This window comes from Alternaria arbusti (genome assembly GCF_024043155.1).
Source record: "Alternaria arbusti strain BMP 1465 chromosome Unknown scaffold_4, whole genome shotgun sequence".
In the NCBI taxonomy this organism is placed as follows: Eukaryota; Fungi; Ascomycota; class Dothideomycetes; order Pleosporales; family Pleosporaceae; genus Alternaria; species Alternaria arbusti.
Window position 1 is genome coordinate 2469445 of NW_026249944.1, and position 19676 is coordinate 2489120.

The 19676-nt window shown below is 52.1% G+C and overlaps 5 protein-coding genes across 5 annotated transcripts; 4 read left to right on the top strand and 1 right to left on the bottom strand.

Annotated features, from left to right (window-relative positions):
• Nucleotides 1-1366: 1366 nt before the first annotated feature.
• On the top strand, nt 1367-2263 carry J4E86_004470 (uncharacterized protein; the record flags this gene model as incomplete). The annotated part of the gene is made up of 1 exon (XM_051445008.1): nt 1367-2263. One exon carries the CDS (start codon nt 1367-1369, stop codon nt 2261-2263), a length of 897 nt encoding a protein of 298 aa, XP_051304633.1.
• A 1953-nt stretch (nt 2264-4216) lies between these two features.
• J4E86_004471 (uncharacterized protein) lies at nt 4217-5108 on the top strand (the record flags this gene model as incomplete). The annotated part of the gene is made up of 2 exons (XM_051445009.1): nt 4217-4672; nt 4731-5108. 2 exons carry the CDS (start codon nt 4217-4219, stop codon nt 5106-5108), a joined length of 834 nt encoding a protein of 277 aa, XP_051304634.1.
• Nucleotides 5109-6065: 957 nt separating this feature from the next.
• J4E86_004472 (uncharacterized protein) lies at nt 6066-7741 on the top strand (the record flags this gene model as incomplete). The annotated part of the gene is made up of 2 exons (XM_051445010.1): nt 6066-6155; nt 6218-7741. The coding sequence occupies 2 exons, from the start codon at nt 6066-6068 to the stop codon at nt 7739-7741; spliced, it is 1614 nt and encodes a 537-aa protein (XP_051304635.1).
• Nucleotides 7742-12378: 4637 nt separating this feature from the next.
• Nucleotides 12379-15272, bottom strand: J4E86_004473 (uncharacterized protein; the record flags this gene model as incomplete). The annotated part of the gene is made up of 4 exons (XM_051445011.1): nt 12379-12591; nt 12649-13314; nt 13363-15207; nt 15261-15272. The coding sequence occupies 4 exons, from the start codon at nt 15270-15272 to the stop codon at nt 12379-12381; spliced, it is 2736 nt and encodes a 911-aa protein (XP_051304636.1).
• Nucleotides 15273-18520: 3248 nt separating this feature from the next.
• Nucleotides 18521-19045, top strand: J4E86_004474 (uncharacterized protein; the record flags this gene model as incomplete). Its single annotated transcript, XM_051445012.1, has 1 exon — nt 18521-19045. One exon carries the CDS (start codon nt 18521-18523, stop codon nt 19043-19045), a length of 525 nt encoding a protein of 174 aa, XP_051304637.1.
• Nucleotides 19046-19676: the final 631 nt, after the last annotated feature.

Genomic DNA, 19676 nt, shown 5'->3' on the forward strand with positions numbered 1-19676 from the left:
GGATCGGCGCGGAGATTCGGTTCTCTGCATCCCTTCTGACCTGCATCGATTTCGCAGAGTGGTACACGGATACCTCGCGCCAATGTAAGCCTCAATGTCATGACGTGCGTTGTACGCCATTTCTAGAAGCTTCCATCTGCTCGGCTTTGGTAGCGGAACTCTTTGCGGAAAGCTTATCAACGACGCGCGATAGACAAAGAGTATCTGTCATAGACAACTTCGTAGCCTGATATGGCCTCATCTGGAGAGATAACAAGGGGACAGCAACGTCGGCTCACGCATGTTATGTCTGTTCTGGGACGCGATGTCGCACAGGATTGTGACTTGATTGCAAAGAACAAAGAGAGAAAGAGTTAAGATGATGTCTTTGGGGTTCGCCCGTGGTACAAATGCTGAATCTGCGCCTGAAGCAAGTGGGCTGTTGTGTTCAAGAAGATCTTATCACGACCGAGGTGGGTCGATCCTTCCTGCGTAACGAACTCGAGAGTGGTTTGTAGTGCCCAGCCGTGAAATTACCTGGTGAGAAGTAGTTGCGACCCGTAACGCGGTCTAAGATGCCGCAGCTGCCTTGGTGCTGGTTACAAACATGAGTAGTCTGTGTAAGAAGGAAGTAGTCAAGTACGAAAGGTAAATCAGGATTGACTGGAGCCTCTATCGATCGCCTAACTCGATTTGAGATGAGCGAAGGTGCAACGGACACACGCGTCTCGACTTCGGCGCTCCAGCTGCAACTTCTCACTGAGACGCTATTGACAGTTATGCCATCCGAAAGCAGAGGTGACTCTTATTACTGCCAAGGAATAACCTTCACCACTACTATGCACAGTCACCCACTTGTGACCACCTGAGCAATGGCCAGCAGGATCCGACTGCCATCAATGGCATCGCCTCTGTTACAGATACCCTCGTCTTCTCGCGATGAGCGTGATAGTGGCTTCCCAAATGCGCTCGGGTTGTCTCTCACCTTGTGGTAGTCGCTCCTGCCTCACCGTAGCTACTCTCGCCTAATCCGGTACTGATAAACAATCAACAGCTTCCTTTCTCCCTCCCCTCCACCACGACTTGACTCAACCACCTCACACTCCTTCATCTGTCGCTCCCTCGATTTCCTCCTTGCGCAGCTTGTCTGACAGGATATACTCTCTTTACATTTCGTGCAACTACACTCACTTCTTCATCCCAGTCGCGCCAGTCGCACTTCAGCACCTCACAGCTTCCCGGAAACTAGCAACTAGGTGGGCACAGTACTCTTCATTCTGGACTATGTCTAACATAGCAAGCAGTCTTTCTATCCTCTCCTTACGGTGATCTGGTTTCGACACTACTCAAGACTACTACGTACCCGAGCGCTTCCATTCACTCCAAGATGCATCACTTCATTCTTGTCGCTTCAGCTCTGGCCGCTAGTATCCTCGCTCGTCCGCACGTCCATGCAAGGCAGCCAGGAGTCGTCTATGAGACCAAGATGATCATACAGACGGTCGTTGTCACGGTTACTCGAGGCTACACTCCGCCGTCATCCACTTCTTTGGCGCTATCCGCTACCGCTAGCCCCGAGAACACTTCATCCCCAGAGCCGACGCCCCAGCCTGCCCCTCAGCCTGCCCCTCAGCCCGAGCCCTCGACTTCCAAGGTTCCTGATAATCCCGTTATGTCACAAGCACCTATGCCCAGCTACAGTCCCGCGCCCAAGCCTGCCGATCCAGTTCAAAAGCATCCATCGGGCGAAGACCAGGCCTACCTCTCTTCTGGACCCGACTACCAAGCTGCTATACTGTTCCATCACAACGCCGTTCGTGCGAATCACGATGCAGCTCCACTGAGCTGGGATTCCGCCTGCGAGGCGAATGCGCGTATTGCTGCTAGCAGGTGCGACTTCGAGCACTTCACCCCACAGGGCGCCGGCCAAGGTCAAAACTTGTTTGTTGTCTCTGGCGACGCATTCAACGTTACGGCGGGCATATCGGAGACCTGGTACCATGGCGAGCTTCCCCATATGGCACCTTGGTTTGGCAAGAGTGACCTACCTCATGAGGTCTTCGAGAAGGTCGGTCATCTTACACAGATGGTGTGGAAGGACACCACCAAAGTCGGATGCGTCTCTCTTGACTGTGGTGGCGCCATGACTGTCAACGGCATAGGTTCTGCCATGAACAAGTACACAGTCTGTAATTACGCTCCGTCGGGTAACTACAAAGGCCGGTATGGAGAGCAAGTCGCCCCTCCTATCCCGTCTGCCAACTTTATCGGCTGGGCAGACTAGTCGTCACTTCAGCTGATACGTCCTGTCTTTTCAATCTTCCCGATGATATGGGCTATCAGCGCTTATGGTTGTACGGATATCGCTCGGCAGATCGGGAGCATGATACGCATGAGGCAGGCCTTCCCTCGTTGTTTCCTTTCTGGCATGGTTACTAGTCTTCACCTAGCGTTCACTACTTCCATCAGCCAAGTGCCAAAAGTCTCAGCGAATGCATATCGCCGTACATTACGATGTGCGACCAGTCTCAAAGTGATTCCAGATGCAGCTTATCTCGATGCATTGTCCATGTCCGTGCCTCAAAGTGCTCGTGATGCGTGGAGTTGAAGGTCGCTTGCTTGTGACACACTTGTATTTGTCCGTCGCTTCAGCTTCACACAAAATCGGTGCAAAGATCTCGCAGTAGTGACAGAAGTGGCAGCGGCGAAGTTGCGAGAGAGCGGACCCTTTCGACAGGCGCCGATGACGTCATGGGCGAACCTCGGCTGCTAGCGACGCGTCTCCTGCCCATGACGCGTCGCGCTTTCCCCACCTCCTTCGTTCACTCAATAATACCGGCCATCGCCTACAGCGCTGGCGGAAGTCATTACATCGTTTCTATCTCTACCGTACAGATTTGTGCTATCGCTGGAAGATAGTGATGTCCGCGCCTGCTGCCAGCGCGTGAAGTCTGGCCACAGCTTCTAGCCGATCTTTCTCTTCGCGATGCGAAATTGGCACTGGGTCACATCTACACTTCTCGACGCTGATTAAAGAGCATAGCGGAGCAAGATGCAAGAGATGTTTCTAGCTCACCGCTGGAATTCCGAGTTGCGGTGATGACCAGGCCAAGACCTTCGATAGAGGGTGCTCGAGACCTTCCTTTAGCGCGACTTTCATCAACTGTCAAGACTCGGCGCTTTCACTGGAGCAGGAAGTGAATGCGTTCAGCGCCAGGCCCGTGCTCGCCCGTTTCTCGGGTAAAGCAGCGGACCTGCGCATATACAACTACTGTTTGGTACTACCTTGACTTCTCTACCGCCAGAGCACTGACTCTTATCTCTACTCACATACTAGGGCTACCTTCAACCATCTGTTTCCTTGCAAACCGCACGACCGACAAGTGCATCAAGCCCCTACGATGACGGCGCCTGCCATGCTCGATTATGCTCAGGTCCTGCCGACTGAGCTTAAACACATGATTTGCGAACTTGTAAGCAACCATAAACGCTTCCTGCCTTCGTGCGATATGATATGCAGTTGCTAATGTAATTGTAGCTTCCGCAAGATGATCAAAAAAATGTCCGCTTTGTCAACAAAGCATGGAGCTCTGCAGCTGGAACAGCACTTTGGAAAACCTTCAGTACTGATCTCAGTGAGGGTCCCACGCGTATGATAGATACGCTACTCCGTTCCAAAGATGTCTTGGCTATGATCAAGAAACTACATCTTCGTGGAGACGACATTCAGAGCTGCCATACATTGCTAGACTTGGGACGTGCATATCTTCTTGTACAGCTTCTATGCGCGTTACCTCGCAACAATCTCCGAGCATTCACGAGCAACTTTCTGCTTGACCGACGCACAGTTGGTCTCATTCTGAAATCTCAGACAAAGCTTTCAGAAATTATCTTTCCCCACCAGGTTTTGGATGACTATTACCTGGAAGGTAATGTAGACAAGCTGACAGACCTGACCCTGGAGCTGCATAAAGCAGTGACAAAAGTTCGTACGAACTGTTTGGCATTTACCACTGCTCTACGAAGCCTCGCAATCGGATCTACTGCTAGAGATGCACACAACGGAAAGATGATCTCGGTCTTTAGCATGCCAAAACTTCAACGCCCCTTAAGCCTACGTAACTTAGAGATTTGTTCTACTACCATCCGGAACAAAGAAGGCAGCTTCGGTGGCATGACCGATCTTAGTAAACTACAATCTCTGCTGCTGAGCAATTGTCCAGGAATAGCAGTCACGATGGAGTACCTCGCGAAAGAGTTTCTCGAGTGCGAGATCTCTGCACTTAAATCACTTATCGTCCGCCAGACTTCTACCACCAACGCAGAAAAGCCATTCCATACCGAACTCCAGACTCTCCTCGAGGCCGTTCCAGCACTCGAGACTCTCTGTGTTACCGCGATCAAAGCCAAGCTACTGCCTATTGATACCATCTGCCGACATGGAAGATCCCTGCGTTACCTGCACGTTGATCACTTCCCCAATCTCCATGAGTACATAAGTCGTCCTCTGAACAAAGTCGAGCGTTATACGCCTCAAGAGCTTGAGAAGCTTGTATCAAGCTGTCCAAACATTGAGGGACTCAGTCTGAATCTTGTTGGGTGGGACTTTGGAGATTTTGACATAGATGAGATCTTCGCTTTAGGCGAGACGACATGGAATGATGAGGGAATTATGACAATCGATAGCTTGTTAGTAGGTACCCCACTACGATGCCAACGTTAGCTTTAAATGTCAGACTGACCACTTACAGCTACCTATCAGCCGACTCCGCAACCTCCGTAACCTCCGCCTCACCCATCCCCTGATCCACCCAGAAGACGGTCACAATGATAATTTCATTGTACTCAAATACCAATCCCGATGCCAGCAAGTAGCCAATGCTGTTATGGAATTTCTTGTGAACAACAAGTCACCCATCGAGCTTCTTGCCTTTGGCCCAGGTTACTGGCCACATACTATCTTCCCATCAGATTCATACAGAGATCTCAATGGGCACAAAATCCCTCATTTTTACTACCGTCGCGGTATAGCGACTGTATCAATGCGCGGAGGAAAGCAGATCTCGCGCGCTCTTGCTGTTCCTGTACGAGAAGAAAGCGAGCATGAGGAGATGCTTTTCTGGAAGTAAGCGACGGGAGACAAGGTGACCAGGTGATATTCGCGGTGTGTTATGGTGGCAAAGCCATGAGATGGAAGACGATACATCCTTTGGCCTAAGGCACTCGATACATATCAGGAAGCACGAGTCTCTTTGTCGCGCCCCTAGTGTTCGGGAGATTATGGGCGCATCATGTCTGCTTCTAGAGTGTAGCGGATACCGCGTGATGCCGTATAGCTAGGAGAATAGCACCAAAACATTTCAATACCACAGCTTCCATGTCCAGTCCTTCCAGAGTCAACTCCTGCGTAATGCGCGAAGTATCGTGATGAGTTTTGGGCGCACAGCTCGCAATGACATCACGCGTCATGCTTTTCCAAATGCGGATAGCGTGGCGCACAGGTGCTTGCTGAAGTCAATCTCCGAGCCCCCGAGCCGCCTGTTCGTCCACAATCATCTCGCACCATAGAGTCTCCGCCAGCTCTCATCAGATCGCGCAGATCTATGGACGCGTCTCACCTCATCTATATGGCGTCTCCCAATCTACAATCGTCGCGTGATTCCTCTATCTTGCAACGCGTCTCGTTCAGCTGTCCGTACCTGCTAAACTAACATACCTGGAACGCTCTCAGGAGATGGGCCGTGGTGCTTCCAATGAGGCTCATTGAGGAATAGTATGACCAGATATTGGTCGCTTGATGCAGTGCTGTGAGCACTTCCGTCATGATGTCTTTTGGACGCGCTTTACCTCGGGCCCGACTGGAACTACATGAAGCGGTGACTGCAACGCCTTCACTAACTTGGGAATGCAACCTACAACTGATTATTCATGTCGTCAGTGAATGGTAACTTACTCACGTTGCTCACGCCGCAGCCCTTTGTGGCTGACTTCAATTTCACTCATTCCAGGCTCCTGCCGGTGCAGGGACCAACGCGCGCATCTATCGAATAAGAACCTCACCCGCACCGGCGAATTCATCAACCAAAATGCCGCAAGCATCGGGCGAACTCGACATGGCCCTAGTACCTAGTGTCCAAGGTTACATTGGAAAGCTACCACAGGAGCTGCGGCTCCAGGTGTGCGAGCTGGTAAACTATCAGCAAGATCAAATACGGGTATAGTGCTAATGCAGACGCAGATGCCAGACCAAGCGCTCAAGAACCTTGGGCTGGCCAACAAACGATGGCGAAAGTCTAGTTCGACTGTGCTCTGGAAGACTTTCAGCTCCCATCTCCAGGAACGAGGTCGCAATTTCGACGCGCTACTCTTATCTCCACCTAACGGATTTCTCGACAACGTCAAGAATCTTAAGATTACTATGTCTTCCGGGTTTTCCGAGAGGGTGCTGCAGCTGATCGCTGTCCTGGCCCAAAACACACTACGCAGCGTGGAGCTATCGATCGTGGACCCCAGGACATTGGGCCTTTTGATTCGTTCTCAAAATTTTATTGAAGAGCTTGCGTATCAGCAGCCTGCAAAGCAGCTTGGCTGTGGCTGTCCGGACTCTCGTTATCTTGTAGGCAACTTGCAAAAGCTTCGGAAATTGACCATTACACCCGCCGACGACGACGACTTTAGTGCGTGGCTTCTCAACATACCAGCTTTGGAGACCCTTAATATTGCATGCTACAACAGCGGTTCCAATCGATCCAATCCCGAACTACGACAGCTGGCTTCTCTTAAAAGGTGGCAATGTCCTAGTACTTTCATACCTCTGAAGCTTCGACACCTTCGCCTGTCGTACGTCAACCTATTCGATGGCCCTTACCATCTGGGGAAGATCACTCATCTCCAGTCTCTTGCAGATCTTGAGATACGCTACTGTATCAATGTCTCGTCCTTTTTAGAGCATTTGAGCATTGAATACTCCGCACTGGACAGCTTCGTTTTGAAGTCGCTGTGTCTGATACAATCCTTCCAAGAACCAAACTTAGTCAAGTCCTTAGATCAGTTTATCGGGTGCTTTTCAGGCCTGGAGAGGCTGTTTGTCGCGATTCGAAACCCCCAGCATGTCAATGTGGAGAAGATATGTCAACACGGACAAACTCTACGACTTCTCCACTTGGATCCGTTGTATCGTCCACATAGCCTTCCGCTATCCGAAGCTGGGGGTCACTGCTACACGGCTAGCGAGCTCGAGACACTTCTGGTCGGATGTCCAAGGATAGAGGAGCTCGGTATTCATATCGCTGCTATCGACATCAGGTCTATGACCAGTGGCGTACCATTCCTGTTTCCTCGGAATGAAGACCTTGCAAAGGCATTGGACGTGATAGCCCGATTTCCTCTGCTTCGCAGCTTACGCCTTACCCATTTGCTAGCACTGGACGAAAATATTGAATTCTTTAATCCAGTTGAACACGCGGTGCAATACAGTCAGTTGGCGACCGAGGTCCTACGATACCTAGTAGCGCGAAGTTCGCACGTCGAGATTTACGCTACCAGTCCTACAGTCCCCCCGGATTACCTTGATGCACAGGACTTCCATGGTCATCAGTGGCCTCACTACTACTACGTACGCGGATCAATGACCTTACCGTTCCGCGGCCAGCACCGTACCGAAGTCGTGGCGGTAGCAGTCAGGGAAGAGGATATCGCAGGCTACGTTCGGCGTCCATCAATCTTATATAGGAAGGAACCGACCGATGAAGTAATATGGTAGTAGCTGGTCGTGCGACGATCATATGTTCGCAGTACTGTGCGCTATTGCATACATCTACGAATAAGATATGCCGGGTTTGCCAGACCAATGCCCTGCAGCGGAAACAAGTGCGCGCCTAGGACACCACTAGCCACCGAAGTTTGGGACGTAAATAATGGGATGAAGAACTAGAAATGAGGGAGAACGAGGAACGAATGGGTAGCAGACGTGAATGAGTATGTATGTACCCTTCGGCAGCTAAATATCTGTTCTTCCCCACATCGCTTTGCACCCCAACATCAGTACCGATTCGACAGTCACAGCAATAAGAGCAGCTTCATGTAAGAAACCGGAGAGCCTCGTACCCACCGGGCGGCATGATTTCACGTCTCAGGGCCCCTGGAGAACAGGACAGGCGAGCACATGAGGATCGCTTTGTCCATGTATACATATGGATTGTTGGATTTATAAAATAGCTTGGAAACATGTGACGGCCATCGAACAAAAGCTGTCGTCTTTTAAAACCTTGCGACATGAGAGGCGAGCAAGAGCATGGAAGAGTTGTCAAGGATTTTTGATGCGCGCCCATACACTCCTCAGAAGCCTTTTTTGGTGTTGTAAACTAGCTGGTGAGTTTGAAGGAGGAAGAGAACACCGGCGATAGTAAGAGGTATTTATGAGCGACTGAAGTTTCATAATCATAACAAAGTGTGAGTGTGTTGTGGGAGCCATTGGTTTTGATGTGTGGTGCTTTGCACTTCGCGGGAAGACAGGCAGGCAAAGACATCAACGAAGGTGCATGCATTTTGGAGCGAGCTTCATGACGCTCTTGGACAGCGGTTTTGAGGTAATCTCGACGAAAAGGACGAGTGCGTGAAGTAAGAGACTTGAAGCAATAAACGGGCGGTATTTATGTCTATCCATAGCGTTGTGATATGGTAGGTATGTGCGGAAGACCAGGAACGGCCATAGAGAATCTTGAATGAAGTTTAAGATGCACCACGCGAGCGAAAGAAAGAAGAGAGAACATGTCGGGCTTTGTGCCGTTTTTTGGCACACACTCATGTTTCTCTCGTCTTCACATTTTTGGTATTGCACACCGAGGTATAGAGTATGAGAGGGAAGACAGAAGTTCATGAAAAGAACATATTTATATCCAGCGGCGGCACCATGTGGCACGTCGAGACACCTCTATCTTTCCGACCATCTGGTCTGACGCTCGTCTTTTAAAAGCGCGTAGAATGTTCTCTAGACGCAAGATCGTGCCGACCATGATGCTTTTCAGTAATAGCTTTGGATTTAGAAGAGAGCGACAGGCGAGAACATGAGATCGTCGTCCTTCTACTTTGGCGCACACTCATTTGTAAAGTTGTCTTCGTTTTTGGTATACCCGGAGAAGTAGTCGGTGGAGAATGAAAGACAAGAATCCTCCGAGGGGCAGAGGTATTTATATGCAAGTTTCGCGCCGTGGCATGCGAAGAAGAGCGCGGGATCTCGCCAGCCATAAGGCATTTTGATGAAGCTTTGGATTTGGAAGAGAGGCAGGCGAAAACATGTGGTACTCGAATTACTTTTTTTGAGCTCACAATCATGCCCTTTCATAAACCTGAATTTGGTCTTTTGTAGGCACATAGTTTGGAGAAGGAAGAGAAGGTCATCCAGACAGATGCCATCAGATTTGTAAACTTCCGCGATACAGAAGTAAAGTAGCAAGATCGACAGAGCCAGTGCTGGTCATAGCATCCTCGAATATGTCATTTGAGATAGGCCTGGCGAGCGGAAGGGCAGCCGAGACCATGCCGCAATGTCTCATAGTTTTTGTACTCGCACTCATCACGATCAGGACGTGTAAGTTTTGGTTTCGCAAACTGGTGGCTTGAGGTTGATAGATGAGAGCTTTGGGAAGGAAAGATCCAGCAACTTTTATACCGCAGCCGAGGCGAGTGGTGTAATAGGCGGAGTGGAATGATCGTGCTGGGCATGATGATGATAGCGGCTTTTTTGGACTCGGAAAGAGAGAGACAGCCGGAGAACATAGGCTGGTGACCTTGATTTTTGGGTCCGCACTCATGAGTGCGACATGTTGAGATTTTGGTACTGCGTAATCGTAGATTGGAGATAAGAGGAAGAAGTCTCTGGAGGGACGAGTTTGGTGGTACTTATGCTGCAACAGACTAGGAGCAAGCAATTCATGCGGCTTTAGGGTGTGCGATAGTGCTGGCACATGAATGGAAATGATGTAGTTTTTAGACTGCGGGAAGAGAAGCGGAGGAGAACACAGCATAAGTTGGCCGAGATTGTTTTTCGAAGCCGCACACATGGAGTGACCGGGGTGACAATTTAGTAGTACACACCAGAAGAAAGTTAATAGAAGAAGAGAAGAAAAGCGGCGAGGGAGAAGTATTTATACACAACGTCGTGTATGAGCGCGCAGTCATACCATGGTGACATTGGGATTTTTGGTGGACGAGATACGAGAAGGGCAGCGAGGATAACGACATAGGTTCTTTGCCTTTGTGTTTTGAATCGTGTAGAAATATTGAAGTTGCGCAAGTCCTCCTGCACAGATCATGGGTAGTCCTTGAGTATGTTTTTCGCACACACAATATTGAAAATGAAGACTTTAGATTTTGTAGACGACAAACAGGAACTCCAACACTTATGAATCGCTATCAAACAATGTTGCACAAACATGACATTTCCCTTGGTGAGTTTTGGTAAAAAGAATGCGGAGAATGTTGTTTAGAAATCAGAGGCTGGAACCGCACATATGACTGATGATGTACGTTTTAAGACCGCACCAGCCGTCTTGCTGATCATAGATCTGCAGAATTATAATCTGGGTATCCAGCGAGGCCAAGATTCTCGACTCGTTCATATTGTGCTTAGTTTGGTGCTTTGGACATGATAGCAGCGACAGTCTTTTTCTGGAGACATAAAGTAGACCGACAATGGTTTTAGAATGTAGGATAAGGGAGGAAGACGAGCGAGCCATGCAAAAGATCCGGGTCTGTTTTTCGAGCTCTCCACATGTGCAGGCTGGACTTCCATTTTGATATTCTGGAAGAATAGTGTAAAGATAATGCGAGGAAAGCAGACGAGCCACGACATGGTCTTATACCGTCCAGGATGCCGCTAATACCCGTTTGAGGGGCGAGGGGGCGGGAGAAGGACATTTGCAGACACTGTTCCATTTTCTGTAGAAGGCGCAGCAGCAAACCCAAAGACATGAAGTGGTTCCTATTCGCTTTTGAAGTCTCCAGACATCACGGTGTTATTACTCCTTTTTAGTGCAGCATCAAAATGTTCTCGATGGCTTTGTAGAAGGCGCAGAAGCGGACAGACAGACATCCTGCTGAGAGGTGGCCTTTTCAAGTCTCCAGACATCCGAACTCTGCTATTTGCTTTCTAGTCCAACATGGACTGGCACCATAGGAGTTTTTGTAAAAGGCGGAGAGGCGAACCGAGAACCATGCGTACGGGTACTACGACTTTTTGGGAAAATTCAGACATGCGAAGTTCATCGGGAAGATTTAGAGTATCGCAGAGGAGGAAGACGTAGAAAGGAGTCTGCGTCCGCGAGACTGGTTTTCTAGCCACTGCGACGCGGAGAGCAGCGAACTCATGAAAACAGCCTCTTAAGCCTTTGTTTTTGCGTTCGCCACAACCCTCTCAACCGCTCTCATGGAATGCAACCGATCATCTTTCGAAGCAGATCATAGTGAAGAGTTGGAACTTATTTTGGATTTTCCAGGAGAGCGACAGGAGAACATGGAAGTTTGCCTCGCGCTTTTTGAAACACACCATAGGCGACCATCCTTGCGATTTTGGTAATATCGGAAAAGAAAAGATAGCTTGATGATCAGCCGAAGAAGCAAGTCAAGAGATCTCTATATACCCATCAAGCTAGAATGACTAGTGAGCACACCTGCATGACCTCGGGAGCTGCGGCAACTAAACGTTTGGCCCCCCAGGAAACTGCGGGCCAGCCGTAGTCTCCACTCATACCCGCCTGTCATTCGGATCCGCGGGTAGATCACCAACATCGTTCACCTCGTGGCAAATTTGGACAAGAAATCATACGAAGTTATGAATGTGTAGTATATAGTACAACACCACACCCATCTTCGCCAAGCGACCCATTCATCTACGAGATCGGTAACCTCTTTCCCATGGTATTCCAACCAGAAACCAGAGATGTCTCTGCCTGTACGCCCGTTCCGAGAAAAAAAAAAAACAGATCCCGTCAAGCACCCATTATTTCATGAGGTAATACAGTAGTGGTAACCATACCCCATCGATGCCATGCCCTTTGCCTAAGCAGATATTTCCCAAGAGGATAAGAATGAGCAGTAGAAGCAAGCAAACAATGACAACAACCGAATTAAGACTCCAAGCTCTTTTTGGGGGGTAAAGTGTGTGAAAGCGATACGTTGATTTTCGTGGCCGTTCAATGATGGAACGTGACGGTAATCGTAGTGATATGTAACAATGAAGGGCAAAAGTAATAAGTATGGTATATGGACAGTAGAATGCAGGTTTGCCGCCGACCCTGGCAGTCAAGTATGGATGTGTAGAACGGAATGTGTGGCGAGTGACGGGTATCGTTCACGGATTACGAGGCCTATGTGGGCGGTATCTCTGGAGGGCGGGATGCTCTATAGGACGGTGTCCTCGATGCTGACACCGCCAGTGGCGTTGGCGGCGCTGTACTTGCCATTCGCAAGCGCGCTATGTACGGGTTCGTCGACGGTGGAGTTGTTCGTGCTTGGGTGGGAGCTGCTCTGCGGCGACTGCGCAGTGCTGCTGAGAGCGGGTGTGGGCATAGTAGGAGAATCGATGCGATCGTAGCGGAACATCTTCTTCTCGACCTGGGCATCTGTTAGTCGACTGTGTTGAAGGAAAGGCTAGGTCACGCGACAACTTACCGAGACACATTGCTTGCCGGGAATAACCTTCTTGGCCTTTTCAAGCTCAGGCTTGAGTGCTTGAACGAACTTCTCGTAGTCATCGCGGTTGAGCGTGTCCAGCATCTTCTGGATGACATAGTTGCCGTAGCCATCCCTGAGAAGGTTCATGACGTTGGACTCGCCTCGCTCGTTCTTGGCAAGGATGACCGATACAAGCTCACGACGTTGCGCATCGTCGCTGCACTTGAGGCACTGCTCGACGACGTTGCTGGCGAACTTGTGCTTCGAGAACAGGAGGAACTGCGCCTTGATCAAAGCCACGATCTTAGCCCTGTCTTCAGGCAAGCCGTGCTCGATGACATGCTGAGTGACGTAGTTGCCGTATTGGTCGGTGATGAGCTTGGGTCCCTCTGCGTGTAGCTCGTTCAGGATGAATCTCCGTTGTGGCTCCGGTACCTTCTCAAGTAGTCGCTGAACGACACGGCATCCGTACGAGTTGACCGAGAGTACGCCGACGTTGCCTCTGAAAGCCTCGACCACCTTCTGGATGTACTGCATCGGTACCCGGTCGATGACCTTCTGGATGACGTGGTTGCCGTTCTGGTCCTTCACAGTCTTGAGAACGTCCTTCTCGAGTTCCTTGACCATCTCGGCTTGCTGCTCGGTAAGTGCGTGCTCAAGCGCCTGGCGTGGTTAGTATCTATGCTCAAGTCTTGGGAAAGAGAAACCTACCTTTTGAACTACTCTGCAAGCGTACATCTGGTTGGCAAGCGCCAGTACGTGACCCTTCATCTTTGCAACAAGAATCTTCTTTTGGACCTGGTCTCCATGCTCAAAGAACTTCTGAATGACGTAGTTGCCAAAAACGTCCTGCATGAGCTGCAGCGCGTTCTCCTCAAGCTCTCTGAAGACGCTCTCTTTGACTTCGCTGTTGGCTGATTCGAGCTTCTGCTGGATGAAGCGGGAGCCATGCTGATCTCCAGCAAACTCCACCACATGGCCTTTGATGTCGGTAAGCTCCCATCGCTTGCTCTGCTTTTGCTCTCTCTTGAAGTTGGACAGTTCAATGCTCATTGCCCCGAGACCATCACCGACCTGTTGCTCCCGAGGACCCCTGGGTGGCTGTTGCTGAACAGGCTGCATGGGCTGCATCGAAGGCACGTTCATGTGCTGTGGTATAGCGGAAAGGGGCAGGCCGTTGGGGAGACCATACTGGTACTGGTATGGGTTTTGCAGCTGGGCTGCGGGAAAGAGGTGCTGATACTGTTGCTGGTGAAGTTGGCTGGGAGAGATGAAGTTACGCCGTTCCTGTTGCGCCATCTGGAATCCAGCGAGTTTGTTCTGGAGCTGCGTGACGCTGCTGGGATGCGCCAACATTTGCTCGCTAGTATACGGGTTGAGACGGTCGTAGACAGGTGGTGTGCTCATCTGAGAGTAGAACGGACTCTGACGAACGCCAGTACCGTTTGGCACACTCCGACTGTTGTCAAGCTGAGAGGAACGTAGCTGCGAATTGAGCTGGTGGTTGGGATAACCATCTGGGGTGTATGTGCCTGCATTGCTGAAGTTGCCGTCGTCCGCTCTGGAGAGCGCACCGCTCATGTCCTGCCCGGGTGTTGCTGCTGGCGTGAATGCGTTGATGCTAAACGACCTATTCGGTCCCATGCGCGCGTCTTGCTCTTGCTCGTGGCTCAGCCTTCCGAACGTGCCAAACGACTCGCTTTGTATCGATCCGCTTCGTTCTTGGAAGCCGCGGCCACTGGCCATGGAGAAAGACGATGCTTGACGGGGAAGCTGCGAGAGCCTAGAAAAGGCATCTGCTGCCTGGCCGAAGGGTGCGGGTTCGGCACCATGGCGGGACGGAGGCAGACTTCCGTTTTGTGAGCCAGCTCCACTGGAGGACGCAAAGTACTCTGAGTTTGCTACGCTCCGGCGGTCCTCGCTTGGGGAGTGGACTGAGCCTGTGTCTGGCCACGATGTGACGCCGGTATCAGGGCGCTGGGATGTGGCATCTGTCTGGCCGAATCCAAAATTGGTGAAACCAGTGTTGAGTGAGTCGATCTGGTGCGATGTGAAGGTGGAGGTGGTGGGGTCAAATGGCTTCACCGGCCTCGCGTGTGAGCCTTGGCCTGCCAGCGAGCCCCTCGCAGAGGGAAAGAAGGAAGAGGGTGAGTTGTCGCTGTACTGCTGGACGGGCGCTTGAGCGACAGATCGCTTCCGGGCTGGTGATACGCCGGAGCTCCTGGCGTGCGGTATGCTGCCGGATCGATGTTCACCCCAAGCAGGTCGGGCGGTGGGTCTCCATTCGGTCTCTGAGTTAGCGAGGAGGGAACCTGAGCCGGTCTTGCCCTCGACCAAGTCTGCGGAGGCACCGTTCTCTGGGCGCGGGTCAGCGTTGCACTTGTCATAATTGAATAGTGGCATACCTCGGGGACGCGAGTTGTCTCTGCCAGCGGAGCCAAGCCCAAACGAGCCAATGGAGTTGTTCCAGATAGTCTTTCCCCACGGGGATGCGTGCGAGCGCTCGGCGTCTGTGCCGTTGAGCGAGATGCCGTTGGAGTAGTCGCGCGGTCGAGTCTGGAGCAAGTGTCAGTACGCCATGCTGCATGCATAGGGAAGTGGCTACCCACATTGGCGGACATGACTGCCATGTTACGGCTGGAATCACCGGGCGTGCTGTTCATTTACAGGCGAGAGTGACGTTATTAGGCAGCGGAGAATATAGTGCAGTCCGGTGGAGGATGCGCGGGGTGGCTTATGCGTGCGCGAGTGCGAGGGTCGGACTAGGCTCAGGCGTCAGCGCAGACAGGGCAGGTGCGGGGGCAGAGAATACGGACGCTCTTTCCAGCCGGTATAGTGAGGGACTATGAATATATTGTGCGGCGGCGTGGTGCACACGGATGCGGCGGCGAACAAAGAGAGGTGGTCGCGGACGTCCGAGGGAGGGAGGCCGTGGTGCGGATGATGTATGCGGCGAGGTATGCAGGTCCGGGTGGGTGATGGGTCTTTCTAGGCACAGTTCATGCTAGTCTTGAAGCAATGATGTTGCGCGCCAGGCGGGGGACGCATACGGGTGCGATGACCAAATGCAGCGGCGGGGAGTGCAAGGGCGGGAGGCAGGGCACGAATGCAGCGGTGCGGGAGGAGGATATAGATAATGGGCGGGCGTGCGGGCGGTGGGCGTGTGTGTGTGGGCAGGCCGGGCGCGCGAGTTTGGTAGCGGGCGCAGAGGTTTCGGGGCGCAGCCTGAGGGAGAGGGTTGCGCCAGCTGTGGGTTCGGAAGATGTGTTTTTGGTGATGAAGATGCGACTGCCCTGGAGGATAGGATCGGCAACTAAGGGCAACTAAAGCACTGGGGAAACGCTAAGGCTCAGGTTGTACCGAAAGCGTCGCCTAGAGGTCTTCGGGTGCTTGGATGCAGGCCAGGCTTGGGGAGAGGGTCGAAGGTGCGATTGGAATCCAAGGTACGATCTTCCTAAGAACAAATATCCTCCGTTTTCTTTCCTCTTGCGCCCACCGGCTGCAATGCGCTCGCGTGTGCCAAGAGCGAGTCAGGGACGATGCGGCAACGGAATCCGGACGATCCTCTGTGATGCGAGGTGTCGTTATGGCAGCCTGAGACACTCCCCATGCATGGATAGGAGACCCTCAGCATTATCTACAGGCCCGTCGTGTTTCACCACCACCCTGCCGCCACGTCCAAGCGCACCCTCTGCTACGCCCTCACCCTCCTGCATGCCAGTGTTTGCCGTCGGGACAAGATTCTTGGTAGCCACAGGACTTCGGTAGCCAACCCACGCCCACCATGTGTTGCCCTCGTCGACTTTTTCGCTGCGCCCAATTGACCTCTGTCTGCTTACTTGGAGCGAATTGGTCGACCTCGATGCAGCCTGAGTGACATGCATGGGCATGAGGAACTCATCGACGTGATTGCCTGGAGGCACAGCAGACGATGCACGGCAACCACGGTCGCACTCGCTGTGGGTTTGATCGATAAAGAAAAGCCTTCTCACGCTCGTGACCTAGATCATCCATGGATTGTCCTCGTTGCCAACACTCCCTGCAAATATAACGCCTCCTAGCTGCGGGTTTGCGCTGCAAGGCTGCAAGTCGGATGCGAGGCGTCCAGTGAGCCTCCCATCTCCGCTCTGTGTTCATAGCTGTGCTGCGCTGGCGGGCCAACAGGCAGAGCAAACTGCTGCAATCGCCAAGTACTTTCTTCGTGATAAAGTTCCTCCTCTGACTGTGTTCGTCATCGAGCTTCACATCTACACCGCTGTTGTTGCGTTGACTGGTGTTACACACGATAAGCCACGGTTGATCGCCGCGAGGTCACGATGGAACACCATCCAGTGCCATGTAGCTGTCTGAGAAGAGCCGGTGACAGCATTTCCCCTCAATCGCAGACAGTTCATCGCTTCTAGAAGACGACATGCGACAGCCCCAGAGTCAAGGGGTCACTTGGCGTCAGGCAGGCGGGAAGGCATCAAACGTCCCGAAGGCTCAAACGCAGGGCCTGACGATGAGATGTTTAACGGCGGGGACAGGAACCGAGTGGGCGCAGTGGAGAAGCCAAGTGCCGGCCTGGCTGCATCCGTAGGACCATGACGAATTCCCTCGTGTCACTTGCGCGCTGCTGACGACTGCGACGCTGCAGGTGGAGCGGAAGCCTTATGCCAACTTTGCGGTGATGAAGGGCTGCCTCAAGGCTTTGTCGAACGCAAGAGAGACGTGCCTGAGGAGGCTCGAGTTCCATCACCACACGGTGCTCCCTGCGCCAGCCTTGGAAGTGGTCCACAAATCCATCGTTCATTACGCGCGTTGCTGTGGCATGTGCTATCGACCAGCATAATCCTGCATCGCTCCGCACTCGGGCAAGACGTTCGTCTCAGCCAGCGCTGTCAACTCGTCTCCACGCCGTTGTCACAATCAGTCTAAAACACGTCGCGTCTCGTACTCGATAAGCTTAACGCAACATCCAGATTGGCGTCGTGAGGGTGACAGTACATAGTCTGGGGCGGTCGCCTCAACCGAGCGCAATAGGAGTACGTGCTGGCCACGATCCACTGGCGATCCACACCGGAGAGTCTCGACCTCTGGCTAAATCCTACCCCCGTCATTCGTTATTACCGCCCCTTGCATATCAGAAAATACTCCACGCGCTATAACCGTTGTTTGTTTTGCTCTGTTTGCGGCGACGGCGTTTTTACTTTGGCTCGGGTTTGGGAACCATCGCAGAAGGACGACCCTGATTGTTGTGGTCTCGTGCGGCAGCGGCGGGGAGATCGCTGGCGCCAGCGAAGCCAAAAATAAGATCGAGAGGATGAGCGTGCTACCGTCATCTTATTGTGCCTCACGGACTCGGCTTAGCGTGGGCGGCTTCCTCTCCTAAACTAGGTAAAGAGGAAGGTGCGCGCCTTAGTGCCGATCGCTGATTCGCTATCAGTGCATCGTACCTGCATTTTGCATTGGTGACCGCAAGGCGGTTCAAAATAACGTTGGTTCCCATCTCGACCTCCTTGCTCACCTCCTTCACGGTCTCGCCCACCTTCACTCATTCTTCCCTCGTCGACTTATCGCTTCACTCTTTCAGCGATATCTCGCATTACGCTCTTTCCCACCTTGTGTCTCTCGTTCTCTATCAATCCACCAGCTTGCGAACCGACGGTGCTATCAGGTGCGTATCCGCTTGTTCCCGTTGGCGTCCGTCACATTCCGCCAAGCCTCCGCGCGAATGTACAACCACAACACCGAACAGAAGCAATGCGAGCGGGACAACGAGAACTAACATGCAAACAGCAACTACACTCCTTAATCAACACTACCAACACCAGAGTTATCTGCACGCCATCGACACGCCCTAACGAAACACAATACCACCCATATCATAATGATGAACATCAACCTTATCAAGCGCAGCGAGGATGGCAGCCTCAGCTCTACCCACCTCGCCCTGCTCGTTACCCTCATGATGCTCGTTCTCCTCGGCATGCTATGCATAGGAGGCCTCATGTTCCTCCGCAGCGTCCGCAGAGGCAGGAAACAAGCCCAGGCCGACCCAGAACTCCCCGTCTACGAGAAGCGCCAATCAAATGTCAACCGCTTGACTATCACTGCGATGCCGTACAAGGGCCGGGAATCCGTCATCACCTACTCCGAAAAGCAGAACCTCATGGACAGCCCTACCAGCCCGGTACCCGAGATCCGCATCACCTTCCCCGACGAGGTCGACGAGTCCGGCAAGCAACAATCGGGTCGCGTTGTCGTCGTTCGCGTTGGAGACCACAGTGTCGGACTGGAGCCTGTACAAGAGGATCTCCCAGCCTACCAGCGCGACGCATCAGACCGCTTCGACTCGCTCGACCTGGATCGCATGGGCGGGCTGAAGGAGAAGGACGACAAATACTACTCATGAATCTCATGACACCAATCTCAACACCCGGCTAGACTGCTGCTACGGAAAGTCTAGCAGCCCGGGCCTCCCAGCCACTTGGCTACGACCGACTACCCTTGATGACGGCTATACCGCGCTGATTGTCAGCTTCTCCGTTCCTGCTGAAGCTGTGGCATAGCCGGCAGGGCACACCATTTATGTATATTCTCGGAGTTGACTGGCCATTTTGCTGTATACCCCCTGATGATTGGCCATCTCTTCAACGAGGTTTCTACACCTCTTACATAACTCTTATTCACTAATGTATGATATACAACTCACTCTCTAGCGACTGCTCAGAGCAGCATGAGAGCCAATACAATCCTTTGTCAAGACATACAAACCGCGTGCATTTGATCGTGACGTGAAGTGGACGTGATTGAACCAGCCCATGCAGGGTCTTTGGGTATTCTGGTACGAACGGGAAGCATGCAGGCATGATGTCAAGGCTCGTATTACAAGTCCCAAGCACAGCTAGCGACGGGCGCGAGGCGCGTACCTCGATGGCGGATGCATGACATCGGAGGCTCGGCGAAATGGGTGATCCACTTGTGGATGCTTGCGACACATCCTCACTTTTGTAAACAGCGCATCAACTTTCTTCCCATGGATT